General features: G+C 43.3%; 1 protein-coding gene and 1 long non-coding RNA gene across 2 annotated transcripts in view; both read right to left on the bottom strand.

The window, feature by feature from the left end:
* The window catches only part of LOC119029125, a 17,130-nt gene extending 6,352 nt beyond the window's left edge, over positions 1 to 10,778 (bottom strand). Inside the window, exons 1-2 of the long non-coding RNA XR_005077903.1 lie at positions 10,530 to 10,778; positions 1,214 to 1,331 (exon numbers count right to left, since the gene is read on the bottom strand). This is a non-coding gene — a long non-coding RNA (uncharacterized LOC119029125). The remainder of the gene's footprint in view (positions 1 to 1,213; positions 1,332 to 10,529) is intronic.
* Positions 10,779 to 12,709: 1,931 nt separating this feature from the next.
* LOC119028102 (histamine H3 receptor) lies at positions 12,710 to 17,926 on the bottom strand. The gene is made up of 3 exons (XM_037113615.1): positions 17,107 to 17,926; positions 16,365 to 16,531; positions 12,710 to 14,260 (listed from the first exon to the last, which is right to left on the bottom strand). Exons 1-3 carry the CDS (start codon positions 17,342 to 17,344, stop codon positions 13,403 to 13,405), a joined length of 1,263 nt encoding a protein of 420 aa, XP_036969510.1. The 5' UTR covers positions 17,345 to 17,926; the 3' UTR covers positions 12,710 to 13,402.
* Between the last annotated feature and the right edge of the window lie 64 nt (positions 17,927 to 17,990).

Below are 17,990 nucleotides of genomic sequence, written 5' to 3' on the forward strand. Positions count from 1 at the left end.
TAACATCAATGCCGTCGTCTCATTTTTTAAATGTTGCTCTCTCAAACTCTGGTTTTATCTTACATGTTGCTCCTTTAAGGAATTACGGCATCGTACGGCGAAGAGGCCGTGAATGTGAATTCAGTAGTTATGAGAAAAACAGCATGGAGTACCAAAAACATATGGGATGATCCACATATATTATGATACGGTTTCAGATGTTTTTATGAAGTATTTAAAAGAGAAACATTAAAGGTTTTTAGCAGATGAGTAAAAGTGATTTCTATGATGCGTGACCACATGGTGGCGCTGTCCACACCCAAGACTATCCGATCCATATCGGCCCACAGCTGAACCTCTCAGGAAGAGTCACTGAAATCTGCTGAGTAGTGTTTGAGGCAGGCGCCTCTCCTGAGCAGAGGTGATTAGACTCTTGTGTCTGACATTCATAGTGCTGCTGCTGATTAATGTGATCCCCTGTGGAGACATACGGTTGAGTTTGGTGTTACACATAATGATTTTCACTTTAGGATAGCTGTTTATTAAACTTTAAACAGGCTCGTTTTTCCATGACACAGAGAGCTGACAATAATTGGCTTCGTTATTATTGATCAAGGTGAAGAGTCTCGAGGAATCTGACGCCCTCGGTTTTTTTTCACTCATGAGTTAGAGACACTTTCTGCATTGGCTTTTTGTTTTAATGAATGCTGCTGTGGTACCTTATGGGTTTAAGAGCTCAGTCTCGTGCTGAGGTGACTTAATTAAAGGCATTTGTACAAGGTCTGTTTCATTGTTGTTCCCTTTATTGAATGCTTGTACGCCTTCTCTGTTAGAGAGTAAGTTAAATGATTCACTCCCTGCAGGCTAACACCACCACCGATGTGAACACTGCTGCAATGTTGAGCAACTTGCGTTTCATATATCATATATCAGCCCCGCATCAGCAGTTTGCTGAGGGCAGGGGAGCGGTTGAAAAGAATAAAATACACTTGTGTGCATTGCGGATTACATTTCTGTGGCAAACCTTCGTGCAGATCTTGATGCGATAAGATGCCGCAGACCGCAGGAGGATATGAGGAGGCAGATTGCCTCCACTTTGATCAGGCCTGATTTTTATCATAGACATCGAGCTTGTGCTCCATATCCGATGTTCCCTCTGAGTAACAAACCAATTTAGTTGGGACCTAGTTATTTGTTTTGTGTGTAATAATGGTAATTTACCCAGTGAATTCACCTTAACGTGGCCTCTTAACTTGCCTGGATGTTAGCACAGACAGCCACAGCCTTATAAACCTCAGTGCTGTCGAGGAGTATCACTGATTGCGCGGGGGAATCGGTGTGGAGGTGGAGATCTGTGATAAAAGAAAGACAGATTAAATATTTGCAGAAATAGTCTGTTACTATTATAGAGAGGAGCTTGATATTTCCTCTCTGTGGCAGGTGATTCAAAATCACCAAACAGGTCTGATCTGATGAAAGGGTGATACAATTTTTAATTTTATTTTTTTAAATTTCATTTTTAATATGACAGTTCACCTACAAAGGCATCACCTCTACTAAATTAGACAAATATAATAGATGTTCTTCTGCAACAACAGGTGAGGAGATACAAAGATTTGTCGTGAAGCGAGGTGGAGAACGGTTTGTGTTGGTAAAACATATTTATCCTTTATCCCAAGTGTCACCAATAACAACATGTTCAAACCCAGATCTGTGATTTTATTGACTCAGAGAGTGAGGAGGGAAGTCAGCAACCCTGACTAAACGTAATGTACACAAAACCTTAAACCCCCCCCGAGAGATCAAATTTTCCAACCGCTAGCTTATGTAGTTTTAGCAACCTCAGAAAAGATCAAACGATAACAACACACTGCAGTCTATGACTCCAACCAAGACACTGCCGTCAGAAAGCCACTCATCTCCACAAATAATGCTCAGAACAGCACCAAACTTCAGCAGCAGTACAAATAGGGTCCCAGCACATAGGTCGAGGCATCAAACATCTGCTAGCTTTGCTGGATTTCTATTGAAAAGTGAACACAGCTCACCACTCTCCTGCAGCAGCTTCCTGTTGTGGGGAGGCCCTGACGAGTCGATTACCGAGTGCAGTTAGAAACGCTCAATTCTGTTCTTTTCCCTGTCAGCTCTCAATAATAACTGTCATAATCTGGTAGGCAAGACACATAGGAACTTTGATTGCATTTCAATGGAGTAATAATCAAACATTTTAATCCTTGAGCTGCGCAACTCTACAGCACTCAGTTACGGTGCAGACAGACTCCAGTTAGCTAATAGGGCCACTTAGCTCCACTGCTAAATGAGCTACCTGCTAATGGCAGCTTGTCGCTACAGCTAAAGATAGCAACAGAGTAAACTAAACAGCAGTGAGCGTCTAGATGCTGCTCCTTATAGTTTTGATGACCTTTTTCTTACAAATAACACAAGATTAGTTCACCCCGAAATGAAAATCTGCTCATCACCATGCCGACAGAGAGTCAGGTGAAATTTTGTGGTCCACCATAAAAAGAAAGAAAAGTTCTGGAGCTTTAAGGCAAAAAAGAACAACCAAAATAAAAAGACAAAACGTATAAATTGGCTCCAAACAGCTTGTACGATTTCGGTTGAAGCCCAGAGAACCCAAAAGTGATTCAAAAAGACGTCTCAGCCTCGATACGCAGCGAAGGCTGAGCTTAAGGTTTCAGCTTTTCAAATCGGTTTGGAATCCTGGAGCTTCCAGAGACTTTCCTGGACAGGCTTTTCCCTGTTCCAGTGTTTTGGAATTCTTTTCAGGCACTTTAAGTTTTTCCCAGCCCATGTTTTTGCTGGTTATGCTGCGTTGTCCTGATGACACTATAGATCACAGATGAAGGAGTGAAGTTCAGACCTTTAAAAACCAGAATGTGAAAAAAAAAAAAAAAGTCCTCTCTGCGAGCGGGAAGATGGACGACATTATCTCAACAGAATATTCTAAAATTGGAAAAGGTCGGACAGCTTTTCAAACGGCCTCCCTCGTCCAGACATGGTAGGCTGATCTAATACACAATCACGCCAGTGTAAATCTTTGGAAACGAGAGACACACAGTCATTTCAAACCCTCGGCCTGATGTTTGTGCCGCCGTGTGACGGATAAACACACGTCGATACTGCAATAAACTCTTTACTGACAAATTGTTTGCGCACACGTCCAACATCAACATCTGCGCTTCGACTGGCTGGCTCAGGAATCACAGCAGCCCCCGTGAAGAATAGTGATTTTCTTCTTCAGGTTATTTGAAATGGTTGTTTCATGTATGACATGTTTTTTTCCCCCCCTGCCTTCGAAGACTACCTGCGCTGTGACTTCCACATTTCCGAGCTTGTGGGGGCGGCAGATGTTTTATCAGCGAGGAGCATCCGTTCACTCAGCTGGCTGCCTCATTTCAATTACAACACAGCTCCAGAACAGAAATTCACTTTATCTCCGCAGGCCTTGGCTCGTGCTCGACGCGCCGTGCTTTCGGTTTGTCACCTCGCAGGAGGAGACGCGTCACGAAAGAGAAAAGCTCCAGTCACAGTGGGTCGTGTGTGGGAGGGCAGGAGAACTTGAGGCGTGTGACTAATACAGTGTTTTGTGTCGCACTCTCTCAGGTGTATGAGACCGGATGCTCTTTTTGTTGTGTTTGAGAGGGAGCCGGATGTGTCTCTCCAGGTCGAGGGACCGTCAGTGAAACCAGCCACAAGCCATAGTTAGTTTGTGTGATACATAATTAAATTGGAGGCTGATATGAAATCCCTGCAGATGCCTGGATTCAGCGGGCACGTGTGTGAAGGTGTCTCCGGAAGACTTTCTGTGGGCAGGGGACAGGATGAGGGCTGCAAACGTCGCCCGCGTCCATCGAGTTTTGCCTCCTCTCTTATCCGGATGGCTGCTCCCCAGAGGCTTCAGCACGACTGTGTTCAAAAACATCTAAATTGGGTATCGGGCTCATTTATAGTAAATTATTCGTTTTGCGGCTGACACTCATTCGGCCTTCAATAAAGACTAATCCCAGTTATCGTTTTTTTTTTTTTTAATGATGCAAAACAAGCCTTACAGCAGCATCTCAGGCTGACAATTAGCCTTCACACCTCAGCAGCAGGCAGTTGCTCGGCGAAAAAGCTCCACAAAGCCACTGTACTCCACCTGCTGAGAACTGAATAACTGACTTACTGTAGCTGGAGTGTTTTTGTAGATGAACACATTTCCCTCAGGAGCTGGCAGAAACCTAAAAATTAACAAGCTAAAAGAAACAGATCGACAGTGGGGGACGGCCTCTTTGCTCATCATAGCGCGGTCGCAACACAATGGAGAGCGTGACTTTACCAACTTTTTTTCTGTGTTGTTTTTATCATAGACCGACTTCTCACATTCCTGGATTTCTTGACTTACTCTTCTTGCCTAGAAAGCGTACCACGCTAGAGCTCACACTAGTCAAACGAACCTAGTGTGAGCGCACCCGGAGAGTGCAGCGAAAGCGAAAACAAAAAGTCGTGGGCCTGAAGAACAAATCGATGAGGTGAGCACGCAAGAGCGCTCCGAGGAACTGAAAGATCGAGCAGGGTTGAAGAGAAGGCAGTTTCACACACATGAGTAGTCGAATAATGACTTTAAAGATATAAAGTGGACAGGAAAGTTCAGCCAACGTCCTCAAGCCCAGCGTTTGACATCTCGGGACAGATGTCGAGCTGAGAGGAGGGAAAAAAAAAACAAAAAAAACCCCACCAAAGATTGCATCTGCGTATTCATGCCAGGCAAATTACTTTTCTGTATACTCATCTGGATGAGCTGTTTGTCTGGCTGATCGCTCGTGTGTGGGCTGAATTAACATACAAAACGAGGTCAAAAGTAATCACAAATGGAGACGCGGGAAAAAAAAAAAAAAAAGGTCTCACGACAGCATGAGTGAAGCGACAGCTGACAGGTGAGTGACACGATGTGACACGTCGATGTAGGGCACAAAAACATCAGGTTGGTTTCAAGTGATGCCAAACGTTTCTTTTTCATTTCTGTAGAGGGAAGACTGCGTTTCAGCTGGCACCATACTTTCTTTATCTTTTTGTTTTTTTGTTGTTTTGTTTTAAATCTCACAATTTCATTAGTTCCAGACGTTCATGATAAATGATTCCAAGCTCTTAAGATTATTGTCTCATGATGTTTCTTCTTGACTGAAACAGTTTTTATGAGCCACAGTCGCCGTCATGTTTGATTATTATTGCTCAGGCTGTGACGCTGCTTATATCACGACTATGTATATGTTGCTTTTGTTGTAACAGTTCATGACACGCGGCTCATTTGTGATAACGCTGATCCTGAAATGTAATTACAAGACTTGCCAAAGCTTCAGGTTGATTTTTTTTTTTTTTTTGCTCCACTTTTCAGGTGAACCTTGACAGTGTAATTATGATAATACATTCATGTTGCACTTTTCAAATTACACCACAGAGTGACTAACAGTGAGGACAGAGGTTGGCAGAAACATCACGATGGAAGGCAAGAGCTCAAAGTTAAAGTCATTAGGAGAAGCACTGTAAGATCGTCTATTTTTAAACTAAAAATGTCACGCGAAGAAATTGTTTTCTTTCTTTCTTTCTTTCTTTCTTTCTTTCTTTCTTTCTTTCTTTCTTTCTTTCTTTCACCTTACTTAGAGAACACATCAACACTGTCAGTGTCCACCTTAACTGCCCTCCAGGTTACGTCACACGGCTAACGGAACAAGCTACTGCTAACGTGAGTTGTTCAAAAACCTTCTTTTTAGCGAACTCTGTGTACACAAACAATGTTCTCAATGCTGGTGTTCATGTGTAGAGACCCTGGTGATACTACGAGCAAAGTTTCATGTTGTGTCGAGCCTTCTTAGTGTTTTAAAAATAGAGATTTTGATGCTAATGTAAAAGTGCCCGTAGCACTGAGAAAATGAGCTTAACCCGATAACGAAAATACGGTAAATCTTAAAAGTGCCTCTTTCGTCATAATGATCTTTTACACAAAGGTTTGACTTGTATACATTCACAAAAAAAAGCCTAGGTTGCATTTTGGCAAGAGTTTCACTTTAAGAAGCCAGCTAGCCAAGCTGCTAGTTAAAAACACCTACGGTGATTATCTCAAATGCTCAAAGATGTCAAAAACACTAAAAACAAACAGTCAACAAATTTATATAGAGTGAGGTTTTTTATTTAAACCAATGTATGGTTGAAATAGCACAGCGATATGTCGAGTAACCACCGGAAGCTGAAACACATGTATTCATTAAGTGAATGTACGTCTCTCTACAGTTTTCTCTTGAGATGATACAAAGTTGTATTATGAGACACGACGGGCCAAAGCTAATGATGATTAGCATGCTAACTTCTGTAGCGATCTCTCATAATCCTGTCCTTCATATTATGCTGATGATTAAAAATAAATTCTGGAAGTTTTTACATGAATTTCTGACACACAGCGCCTTTAGCTCTCGTCGTGTCTGTGTGATTGCAGACTCCTTCCTGCTGGTGTCACATACGGCCGAGGCAGCAGTCGAGAGGAACAGAAGGACGTGCGCTCATACACTCAATCTGCACCGCAACAGGTTGCCAGATCAGGATGTCAAAACAGTGTTTTTTGGGTTGAATTGAAAGCAACAACATAAAGCCAATCAACAGCACGGAAGAACAGTTTGTTCTCTCCTGTGTTATTGTTTGTCTTGAATGGGCAGACTGAAAGAAAAATACAATATTAATGACTCAGTCATCAGCAGCGATATTAAATTGTCGGGCTTTGTTTGTCACATCCACTGCTTGGCAACCGGATCGTACTCATTATTTTATTATCCCTGTATCTGTGGCCCTGGATGTTTAGTGATTAGGATCTCTGTGAGACCGAGAACAGAGAGAGCGTTAAGAGCGTAAAATTTTCCCCTCACTTGAAAACTGACTTTCAATTAAGTGCAAATCCTCTGGTGTTGCAAACTCTGATGGAGATAACGCGGGGGTGGAAAAAACTCATTTTTTTAAGGAACCTGTAATAATGTTGAAGGTGGCGTTGTCTCGGTGAACCGAGGTACAGCTTAGAGAAAAACTTAGTTGTTTTGACCTTTACAAAAAAAAACAATTCGACGGGCGATGTCGTCTAAATGATTTGAACCGTTCGTCTGACAAGAAACTTTTGCTTTCGTGTGTTTCTTTTGAGCACTCAGCCACCAAACTGCATGGATGAAACTGTATAATTTGAATGCCGCTGAAAGGAAACATGACATTTTGAGGATAAATAAAAGGATGTAAAAAAAAAAAAAGAAAGAAAGAAAGAAAGAAACAGTCGAGGTATTTGTGGTTATTTCAGTTGTACCTTTGATTCTTTGTACTGCATTTTTCAGTGCCTTCCATCATCCTTTATTTGGAACAGTAGTTGGCGCAGACAACAAGTAACACTGATTCATTATAACATTTCAGTGCCAGGAACATTTAGTACCCCACTAGTCTCTTTAAAGGTTGTACAATTGAAGTGTGTGCAAAAAGCCAAAATGTGACTTTTTTTTCCCAGCTCTGATAGAATTTATTCTGCTGCAGACAATGCTTCCCTGGTGCAATACATTAAATTAAATCACCAGGAAAGGTCATCGTAGTGGAAATATTTAAGTTACATACGAGGAACAATCAATATGCATCTAAACTGAAGGTCAGAAAAGGTCTTTCCTCTCTCTGACAGATACTACTACTGCTCTAAAGTTTATATTGGCCACACTAGCAGCGCGGCTCCAGAGACGGCGATGCTGTTCTGTTGCTTTGGCTTTGGTCAAGGCTGAAACAACACAATGAATATTGGATAGTGTTTGTACTGGGAGAGTCATGGCGCTAAGAGGATGAATCCTGCTTACTTTTCCTTCTGGTGCTACCTTCTGGTGCACAACACTGACTGTTTACAATCTGAAAAACAAAAAAACAAAAAAAATGAAGCCAATCCAGAAGAGCCTTACACCTGCATTCTTTCTAATGGCCAGCAGGGGGCGACTCCACTGGTTGCAGGAGCAAAGTGTTTTTAAGCTCATGGGAAAGTGATCCCACTTCTCGCTTGATCTGTTACCTCAGTAAACAGTTTCCTGGTGAGTTTATGGTCTCAGTTGTTTAGTTTCAAGTCTTCCTCAATACAGCATGATGTCAGCTTATAATTTATGCAAACAGCTAACAGACGGACGGACAGAGCACAAATCAGTTTTTGTTGACAGTCGTCATAAAATGCCAACTGAGTTCCACGACCTCACTCCCCCTCTCTCTCTCTCTCTCTCATCCTGTTTCCTGTCATATCTTCAGCTGTTCTGTCAATAAAGCCAAATAAAGGCCAAAAAAATATACTTGGAAAAAAAAAAAAGTTTTCCCTGAAACTGCCTGCCCGTGTCAGAGGAGAGACGAGTGGCCTGCTTCCTGTCGGCGTCCCCTCGCTGGCTGTCCGTCAGCCTGACACCGTCCGCCACACTAATAAGAGCAGATGAGCACAAACCCTGCAGCTGGTAAACAAAAACGTTAGAGTGCAAGTTCACTCAAAGTCGTAAATGATAAGCGCCTCGCTGAAAAGTTGAGTATGGGGAAACGACATCCTACAGTTTCCCCAAGTCCTGACCTACAAAGTTTAGTTCAAGACGCTGAAACACTGGCAGCAACCAAGTGCTTTAAAACGGAAACACGGAAATGAATGATGCACAAACTCATGTTTGATTGACCTCTTGTGGTAAGAGTATCCTGTGGAGTATTTCTCTTCAGGCAATTAGCACATTTAGGGCACAAGGGTTGATTAAGAACTCTGGAGGAGAAGTCTGTGATTGCTTTTTTACATTGACCTAAATGCGAGTGAGCAACAGGAAGTGGTTTTTATACATTCACTGCGTGTGAGGATGTAGAAACTACGCCCACTTGAGAACCATTTTCCACGCCGTGTGAACGCTCAGGAGTCGATCGCGCCGTCAGGATGTGTTTCTGTTTCCAACTCCTGCAGGCTCTGGTGCGATGCGGCGTACGGTGGGAAATAAATGCTCTCGTGTTGCTCGTATCCTGATCCCTTTTTTCACTCTCTTTGGCAAACCTTAATCATCCTCTAATACACTGCTGAATCTTTCCAAGACAGCTCATTGACAGTGACTGGTGCTATTTTACAGCACAGCAATACAGTCACGAAGAAAAGAAAAGCCACACAATGCTTTCAAAGGCATCCCCACTGAAATATCCACGAGGGTCATATTTATTTTGTTTGCTCCAAATCCCTTGTGTCTGGGTGCAGCTTATCTCCTTCCAAACACATGTTGTCTTGTTGTCCTGCATGTGAATCTCTGCCCAACACTCGTCCGAGCGCTGCGCGTTCACTCTCCCCTGCTCGAGTATCTCATTAGATTTTTTTTTTTTTTTTTCGCGTTCGCCAGATATTTTGCCTCGGTAACAATTATATTGCTGTCACCGTATTTGCGTCCCAGAGCAATCTGAACGTGAACCCCCGGAGGATGTGAACCGCCCCCAAATTTCGTTTTGAAAGCATGTGAATATCGGTTCTTAGGTCTCCCACAGCGCGCAGAAACAATGCCAATGCCGCATTGAGCAATTTGTTTTCTATTTGCACGTCCACCTGCGCCTCTGCACAGGTCACCTAAACCACAGACTATTCATCTCATCCTCAGCTGACCTTTTAAGAAATGCCTCCAAATTGACTTTGTCACCCGTTTGGAGAGAGAGGAGGAGGGGGAGGGGGGGACAGCCACTTGTACTCCTCGACTCAGAGGTCTATTTCCGTCCTTAACAGATGGATTTTGAGGAGTGCACATGACTGTTGTGTCTCACAATTTTCGCGGACTGTTTAGGGAGAGCATTTCCACTTTTTCGGCTGTGGTTTTGCAGACACAAGCTGCGCACACACGCCTACAGGAACAGCTGCTTTTAAACCAATATCACTGAATGGGGTCAGTGGAAGAATAACGCCACCACACAAATCTATTTATCCTCGAGGGGTCTCGCCAGCTTAAATGACAAAAAACTGTGGGTGTTTTTTTGTTTGACACATCCCCACTAAAGATGTTTACAGTTTTCTAAGTGGTGGCCGGTGGTCACACGAGCCCACAGAGCTCAGCCTTCCTTTGTTTCTGTCTCTCTTTGAAGCAACTGTATTTAACATGGTTTTTGCATGATTACCATTTTTCCATTACTCCCAGGTTCCATTAGCATTTCCATCACTCTCAGGTGCATAATGTTATTTTGGGTCGCTACTAGAACAGGTTTACATGCTTTAATGCTCTAAAAACACATTTACCTCTTTAACTTTCCAAGTCTTTTAAATGTAAAAGGACATATAGAACAAGCCTCCTTTAAGAGAACGAAATCATTTAGAGCCACTTAATGTGTCGTATTCACAGTCAGAACTGGAGATGGAAAATCTGACGATGGGAGCTGTTTCAAAGTTTAATTAAGATGTTTCTGACTATTAATAGACAGAAAGAAATAAATGCTTTGACGATACTGATCTTCTGGACCTGTTCCTGAACTGATGAACTTGCCATCCAAACAATTTACGCACTGCATACCTTATATTGCTGTTCCTGTTGGAAGATGAATAACTTTGCTCCACTTCGAGGACATAATGTTTAAGTATGCAGGGAAAATAAAAGCCGTCATCATCCGGTCGGTATGACTTTTCTCTCAACACCACGTCTCCCGTGGTTCAACAATCTCCTCAACAAGTGTCTGTTTTTGCTCTCAAGTACAACTTCCCACATAAATTCCCACAGGGCAGAGAGACACTGTTGTTTCCCCGCAGTCTTAAATCCCTCAGGATGCTCTTCCGGACATATTTGGTCTCCGTTCATCTCAGCTGGAAATATGTAACAAAGGTCAAAGCTCTGCAGTTCTGTCACGCCTTACACTTATCTTGTACTTGTTATCAGATAATAAAAGCTTGACAGCATTCTTCAACAGAAGAACTCCTCTTTTTCACTGCAGTTTCAAGTCTTTTGTCAAGCACCCCGGCTCAAGAACAACTTCTTTTTAAAGCAACGGCAATATTCCTTCATAATTGATGTGTTTTTCGATAGTAATTTGCCGAAATTACTCGAGGGCGTTTATCCTACACAGACGATATCCATTCACAATCATCATTTCTCTCCACCCACTCACTCTTGAACCTGCTCATCTCAGTCTCGTCTTATCGGAGGATCCAGAAATGACTATGAACCTTTGACCTGTCACAAACCACTTAAAGACAATCAGGAAACATTCAGATTTAACCTCTGGACTGTTTAACAGCCAACACACCCACTGAAACACGGATCACCATATGTGTGGGAATGTGTGTTTATGTTCCAGCCCAGTCGTCAGGATAAAAATGTTGGCAGCTAGCATTTCTGCAAACCACTGACACAATTATATTTGTACGTGTCATCAGCTACATACCATATCAACATTTCAAGAACACATTTCACATTCACATTACATGTTTATGACCTGACTTTCACATCCAGAGGTGGACAAGGGGGTGGGGACCGCTGCTAAAGACTCAATTTCAATATTTGTAAGTGAGAAACCTGTAGATATTTTTAAGGAGACTTTAAAATCACCTGTGTTTGTGGTGCCAAAATAGAGATGTTTACCTGTTTAGTCGCATCGAGTTTAGGGCTACAAAAGCGGATATTTTAAGCCTTTTTCTAACCTTAACCAAGTGGTTTCTGTGCCTGAACTTAACTAATGCATAAGCACAGAGTTGTTACAATATACATGTTAAACAAAAATAAGGTGCTACATATACATGGTTTGCAAATACGTACATTGCCGACATTCATTTTAGCAATTTTATAGTATGTTCAACTCAGCCTCTGACTCAAATCAGAACGCACCAAAAACTTTGGTTCGTTCTGTTATTTTGACTCCAGTCTCCTCGAGAAGTTTTGAAACATCTGGATACGCACAAATTATTTGCTCATGTTGAAACATTTATAACTCACAGTTGGTTCTTCTCTGTGCTTTCTATCTACTTTCCCCGCCTCTCCTTCTGTGAAAACAGCTTCAGAGGTCATGTTTGTCAGATTTTGACAAAGCAAAGCTAGCAGTTGCCCTCTTTTACCAGCCTGTATGCTAAGCTAGGCTAATTGTTAGCTGTAGCTTCATATTGTTGATACCCATGAGTGAGGTATCAATCTTCTCATCGAACTCTCGGCAAGAAAGTAAACAGGAGCACTTCCCAAAATGTGAAACTATTCGTTCGACACTTCATTTGTTCCAAATTTTACCAATAACATGTACAGTTACGGAGCCTGTAGGCAGTTTTTCCTTTTATTCTTTCTTTGGCCACTGACACCGACATACATTCATAGCCAACATACAAAGGAGTCCAGTAGTTTGGGTGGTATAAACCAGTCAAGTCTTTGAATAAATACTGCACTTAAAGAACACAACCATCTAGCTTGGCATAGATATATTTGTACAAAAGTTTTAATGCTTCTCTCATTTTATAGTGCTGTACATTTGTAACATCAACAAGGACACCTTTTTAAAATTAAGTGCAGATTCAGTGTTGGCAGGTAAGAGCTTATCCCCCCTGCCTGTAGCCCACTATTAGATAAAATGAAACAAAACATCAGGGTGACGTAAGTTCACTCATTAGTCCGTAAACAAGCTCAGGTTATAATCTTCTTTCCAGGTCCTTTGAACTTCGAGGGTTTCACATTTGTCCTCCTGTATTGCTGCATGATGAAATGCTTGAATCTGTATCTTTTTTTTTTTTTTTTGAAGACATAGAGAAATGGCCTTCTGTCAAATTAACAGCATTCAAAACTCAAAAGTAAAAAAAAAGGTTCCCAGTGCAGAGAGATTATAAAACCATAAAAGAGCCTTAGCCTTTTCTCGCCACACCGGCTCGGTGATAAAATGGATGTCGCCTTCTTCACTTCACGACTCGGTGGGCTTCACTGTAGTTCTTGCATTATATCTCAGTCTAAATGACGGTAATCTAATTCTGTCTGGCTGCGTAAGTCATCATTTCGCAGCCTTCAGCACATAAAGAAGTGAGAGGTGAGAGAGCGTAAACCACTCCACTCCCTCCCGTCCTACATAACAGATTGTCTGCAGAGGTTAGCGTACATTTTTTAAATGAAGCTGTACACCAGTCAGAAATAAATCTGACATTGGCTCTTGAATCAAAGGGCAACTGTATCGGCTTTTTAAAGGTGCCGCGAGAGTCCATTGCTTTACCCGGTCATTAAGTATAACTGCAGGGTTTTTTTTCTTGCACATTCCTCATGACTACTGTACAAGTTACCATATTGCTGTCACATATTCTTTGACAAAATGAGTTGGTGTTTTTTCTGGATGGAAGAACTATGTATGGATTTTTTTTTTTTTTTTACAGTGTTTGACCAGCAACGGTTACTGCATTCATAAAGCACAGAAGTGCAAGTAAGTTCATCTAACAAGACTGAGCCTCAATCTGAGGCTGGACTGATTGTCTTTTAGGACACAGGATCTTTGAGAAAGCCCTTCGGAAACTGCTGTGGCACAGAGGGTACAAGAACGGATTGATGGCGGAGTTCAGCCACAGGAGCCAGAACGTGATCTCGTACCAGTAGTTCGGCACGCACGTACCACTACAGGCGGCACGAATGATCATCAGGAGGGTGTAAGGAGCCCAGCAAATCCCAAAAATGCAGACGATGATAGCTAAAGATTTGGCAATCTTTTTGTCTCGTGAAAGACGAGACCCCTGTGTCCTCCGGCCGGGCGCCGTGCAGGAGGCCGTGTGCTGAAACAGCCTGGAGTTTTTTCTGTTGGGAGAGAACTTCTCCCTCTGCGTGAACACCTGACTGGTGTTAGGGTCGTCACTGAAGGACGGGGACAGGACATCGTCGTCCTCGATAACTGCAGAGATAGCCGTCGGCTCGCTGGACGACACCTTCCGAGTCTTGACAAAAAACACGGACCAGCCTCCTCCGTCTTTGTGCTTCTTACTGATCTTTTGCACTTTGGGTTCGTCGTCGGCGCAGGTGCCTCCGCTCTTGTTCCGGCGATGGATGTTCAGGTAAATGCTGAGGTTGAAGAAGGCCACGGACACGAACGGGGTGAAGAACTCGAAGGTAGAAGCACAGAGCAGGAAGTACCAGGTGAAGTAAAACTCGGCGTAGCACTCGTGAGCCGGGACGATGCTCTTGCCGACGATGGTCTCCCAGAAGATGATGGCGGGGCCGTAGAGGAGGAAGGCCAGCACCCACACCGCCACCATCTTGAGCACAGCCTGGCGGGTCATGTTTCGCTGCGCTCTGTATTTAACCTGTGTCGAAAGAAAAAGAAAAAGAAAAAAAAAAAAAGAGCGAGTGTGAGTCACAGCGATGCATAATGACACCGTTTGTTACATTTCAAACCATCACAGCTGCGCGCAGACAAACAGGCTGACGACCGCACTTGCTTTTGCTGAGCGCCACGTTCCAATGAAGCCCGGTTTGTATTGTGCTGTCGCAGAGCCGCGGAGAGATGCTGTGAATAAAACCCACTCATGAGGCCCTGAGTCCTCGGTGTGTGTCACTGAAGCCAAAAAGAGAGAGTGAAGGGGAATGTTGGGCTGAGAGCCACATTCACTGATTCAACACAAGAGTGTGAAAGAGACATCTGGTTTCTCCACATCCACTCCGCCCTCGCCATCGCCCATCGCTCACTCTCTTTGTGCTCATTCCGTTTTCGTGTCTCTCATTTAGCGGGGCTCCATTTTTATTTTTTATTTTATTTTTTTTTTACCATTCTCCCTTTTATTGTTGTTGTGCTTGATCTTTGCCGTTAAAAAAAAACCACACTGAATATCTCTCAGGGGTTGCAGCAGCTGTATGTCACTGTGAGAAAATGATGTCGGTAATGTGATTGTGGTTAAAGAGCAACTCAAACCAATCCACTTCTCCTCCGAGTCAGTAAATGAGGAAATAGAGCCACTTCTGGCCAAGAGTCCCGAGAGGTCGTTACAAAAGCAGACGACTCCCTTGTTTTCCATCGTAAATTAGGGAAATCTTCCTCTTTAAGAGTTGAAAGATCCTAGATCAGGGTTGCCCTAAGCGTGGCCCCAACATTGGGGTTCAATTTGGCCTTACAGAAAATTATAGCACAATTTTTTTTTTTTTTTTAATTATTTGTTAAACTTTTTTCCACAGTAAGTCAAGAGATTCTGCTAACATGCATCAGAACATACCAGCACAATCCAACAGGTGTTTGCTTTTGCCACATCATTTTTCCACCATCAGTTTCAGTTCCGGCTCTCCAAGTGAAAAAGTCCTGTCCGAGATCCTCCGTTTCCCACAGTGCAGCACAGTAGCACGTTTCATGCGACTGTCCATGCCTCCTACCAACCAACATGTGAGCCAATCACAGGCTGAGATGACCCTGATGATATCACTACTATCACTTTTAAACTGAAATCTGCAGATAATCAGTCGTTAACTCGGTCTACGTTGCCAGTGGAGGAATTTGCCTGTCTGTCTGGTGTGTCTCGTTTGCATCACAAACATGTTGGAAAATCAGCAGAACCTTTAAGAACAACACAGTTTCATCATTCAGTCGTTACTTTGTTTGTAAGTGGCGGACCCTGCCACCTTCAGACAGTGTTCTGGGGATCTTGTTTTCCTGAGAACAGCTTATTTATTCAGTTGTGAAAAAAATATTTGTTTTGTCTTATTACCTCATTAATGTTGTAAATATAAGAATTCTGAGTTTGAATTTCTTCCCCCCAAAAAACGACATACTGCCCCTTTAACTTCAACACAAGGAGAGAGAAAAATCGGCCCATGCACCGGGTCTCATGTTCACATCACAGCCGAGATAAATACTGCTGCAGGGTTAACTGACCTTGGGGGTAAAACTCGATAATTTATATTCACACTGCACACAAAAGCCAGATGTTGGCGGCTTTAAGTGTTTCATACGACCAGTGTGAAAGAAGTACAAGACATCATCAGGTTTACCTTTTTTTTTTTTGTTTGTTTGGTCAGATTTTGGGAGGCTCCTCCAGAGCGACAGAGGACAGACTGTACTCCTTCTGATTTGTCTGAAATAATCTTTCAGAGCTCCTTTAAACTGAATATTAATCCACCGCACAGACTGCTGAGCTGCCTGCTGCTGTTTGCATAAGAAAAAAAAAACAAAACGTTTATCTTCCAAATGAGCCAGATGACATAAACTGACCGGACAAATTTATAGATTAAATCCACTCTGGCTTTGTTCTGTGAAGAGTGTGTGTGTGACTTCCACTGCGCAGCAAACTGATCCAGAGAGTGGCACATTTTAGAATTGCCTGTAGTAGTGTGTCAGGTGTGTGTGTGTGTGTGTGTGTGTGTGTGTGTGTGTGTGTGTGTGAGAGAGAGAGATAATGAGCACCTCCGCAGCCCAGTACTTACTGCTCTCGTGACTGACAGGAAGCGGTCATAACTAATGAGGACAATGTTGAAGACTGAGGCGGTGCAGAGCAGGTAGTCCATCACCAGCCACACCTTGCAGAGACCCTTACCCAGCATCCACCTGCCTGTCAGGTTGTACGGGATGTACGCCGGGATGCAGAAGGCACCTGGAAGACACACACACACACACACACACACACACACACACACACGGCTTGATGATTCAGTCAGCTCTCCAGACCTCCTGACATGTGAGAGCCATTACATGCGACAACCAAATGACTGGTTAGAGCTTGCCATTAACACAGACCCCTGCAGAGATCAAGTGAAACAGATTCTAAGGAACAAAAGCAGCCAACACTGGAGGGTGTAATGCATCTGCTGCGCACTGAGAGGTCGGGAATGCCCTTTTTAGGAGTAAAATACAGGGATGCAGCACGGTTTTTTTGTTGTTGTTGGTTTTTTTTGCACAATACTCCGTGGAAACGTAACGCACGGATACATCAGGTGTCATGAACTCGCCAATTTCACAGAAGTGAGCGACTAAAATGATTATGTGGGGAGATCACAATGTGTGGGGGGCGTGCGCAAACAGGCTTCTAGTGGGTTTTCATTCACAGGAAGGAACAAAAGAAAAAGGGCCAAATTTGAGCGCATTGACCGAGCAGACAGAGAGATAAAGAAGAAGGAGTAGAAGATGAAGAAGGAGAAGAAAAGGAGGAGGAGGAGGCACAGGACTCACCGACGAGAAAATCAGATATGGCAAGGTTGAGGAAGAAGTAGTTGCTTTGATTTCTCAGGGTTTTATCCACAATAAAAGCCATGATGACCAGCGCGTTCCCGGCCACCACCACGACGACCAGAGTCACCATGAGCACCGACAGGATCACCGCCAGGTAGCCCGGGAGGACGGTCCCAGCCTCGGACACCGCGGGGGTCAAGTTGCCGCTGGAGTTGGACTCCAGGATGTGCGCGCCCATAGTTCAGTTCACAGCCGCGAGCATCGCTTTCGCTTCACGCGCTGACACAGCAGACAGGTCCGGCCAGGAGCCCGCGCGGTCCGCTCCACTTCACCGGGGAGTCACACAGGACTGGAGACCTGTGAGTGGAGGAGAGGACTTTCCCCAAACCCCCCATGGTCCCCTCAGAGGAGTTCTGTGATGTGCTCACAAGTTTGTAGATAAAACTCAGTTTGCAGTAATTAATTGCAGCTCCTCTGTGCGGTCAGCTGATCATTAACACGGCTGGATGTGTGTGTGTGGGTACCGAGGAGCGCACACTTGCTTTTGTTACCGCCGTCAAGATCACGGGGGTGGATAATATACAGTATATCCGGTCGGGTTTTCAAAATAAAAGGACAACAGCTTGGTTTCTTGGGGCGTTCAAATGTTACATATTTTTGCATTTCTGGAGTGGTTTGGATGTGTTTGATTTCAGCGACAGCTTCTCAACACTTCCCCGCACGAAGCATAGTATCTAACACCAACATGCAGACGATATTGACCTGACAGTTGAAATGTCTACAAGCACGTGGGAAGTCCATCTAAGACAATAATAATAATAATAATAATAATAATAATAATAATAATAATAATAATAATAATAATGAAATAATAATAATAATAA

Source organism: Acanthopagrus latus, chromosome 11 (genome assembly GCF_904848185.1).
Source record: "Acanthopagrus latus isolate v.2019 chromosome 11, fAcaLat1.1, whole genome shotgun sequence".
Lineage (NCBI taxonomy): Eukaryota > Metazoa > Chordata > Actinopteri > Spariformes > Sparidae > Acanthopagrus > Acanthopagrus latus.

Excerpts from the sequence above, each read along its gene's own strand:
- LOC119028102 (XM_037113615.1), bottom strand. The coding sequence starts at position 17,344 with ATGGGCGCGCACATCCTGGAGTCCAACTCCAGCGGCAACTTGACCCCC. Across the intron at positions 16,532-17,106 it reads CATATCTGATTTTCTCGTCG|GTGCCTTCTGCATCCCGGCG; the intron begins GTGAGTCCTGTG and ends TGTGTCTTCCAG. Across the intron at positions 14,261-16,364 it reads TCCTGTCAGTCACGAGAGCA|GTTAAATACAGAGCGCAGCG; the intron begins GTAAGTACTGGG and ends CTTTCGACACAG.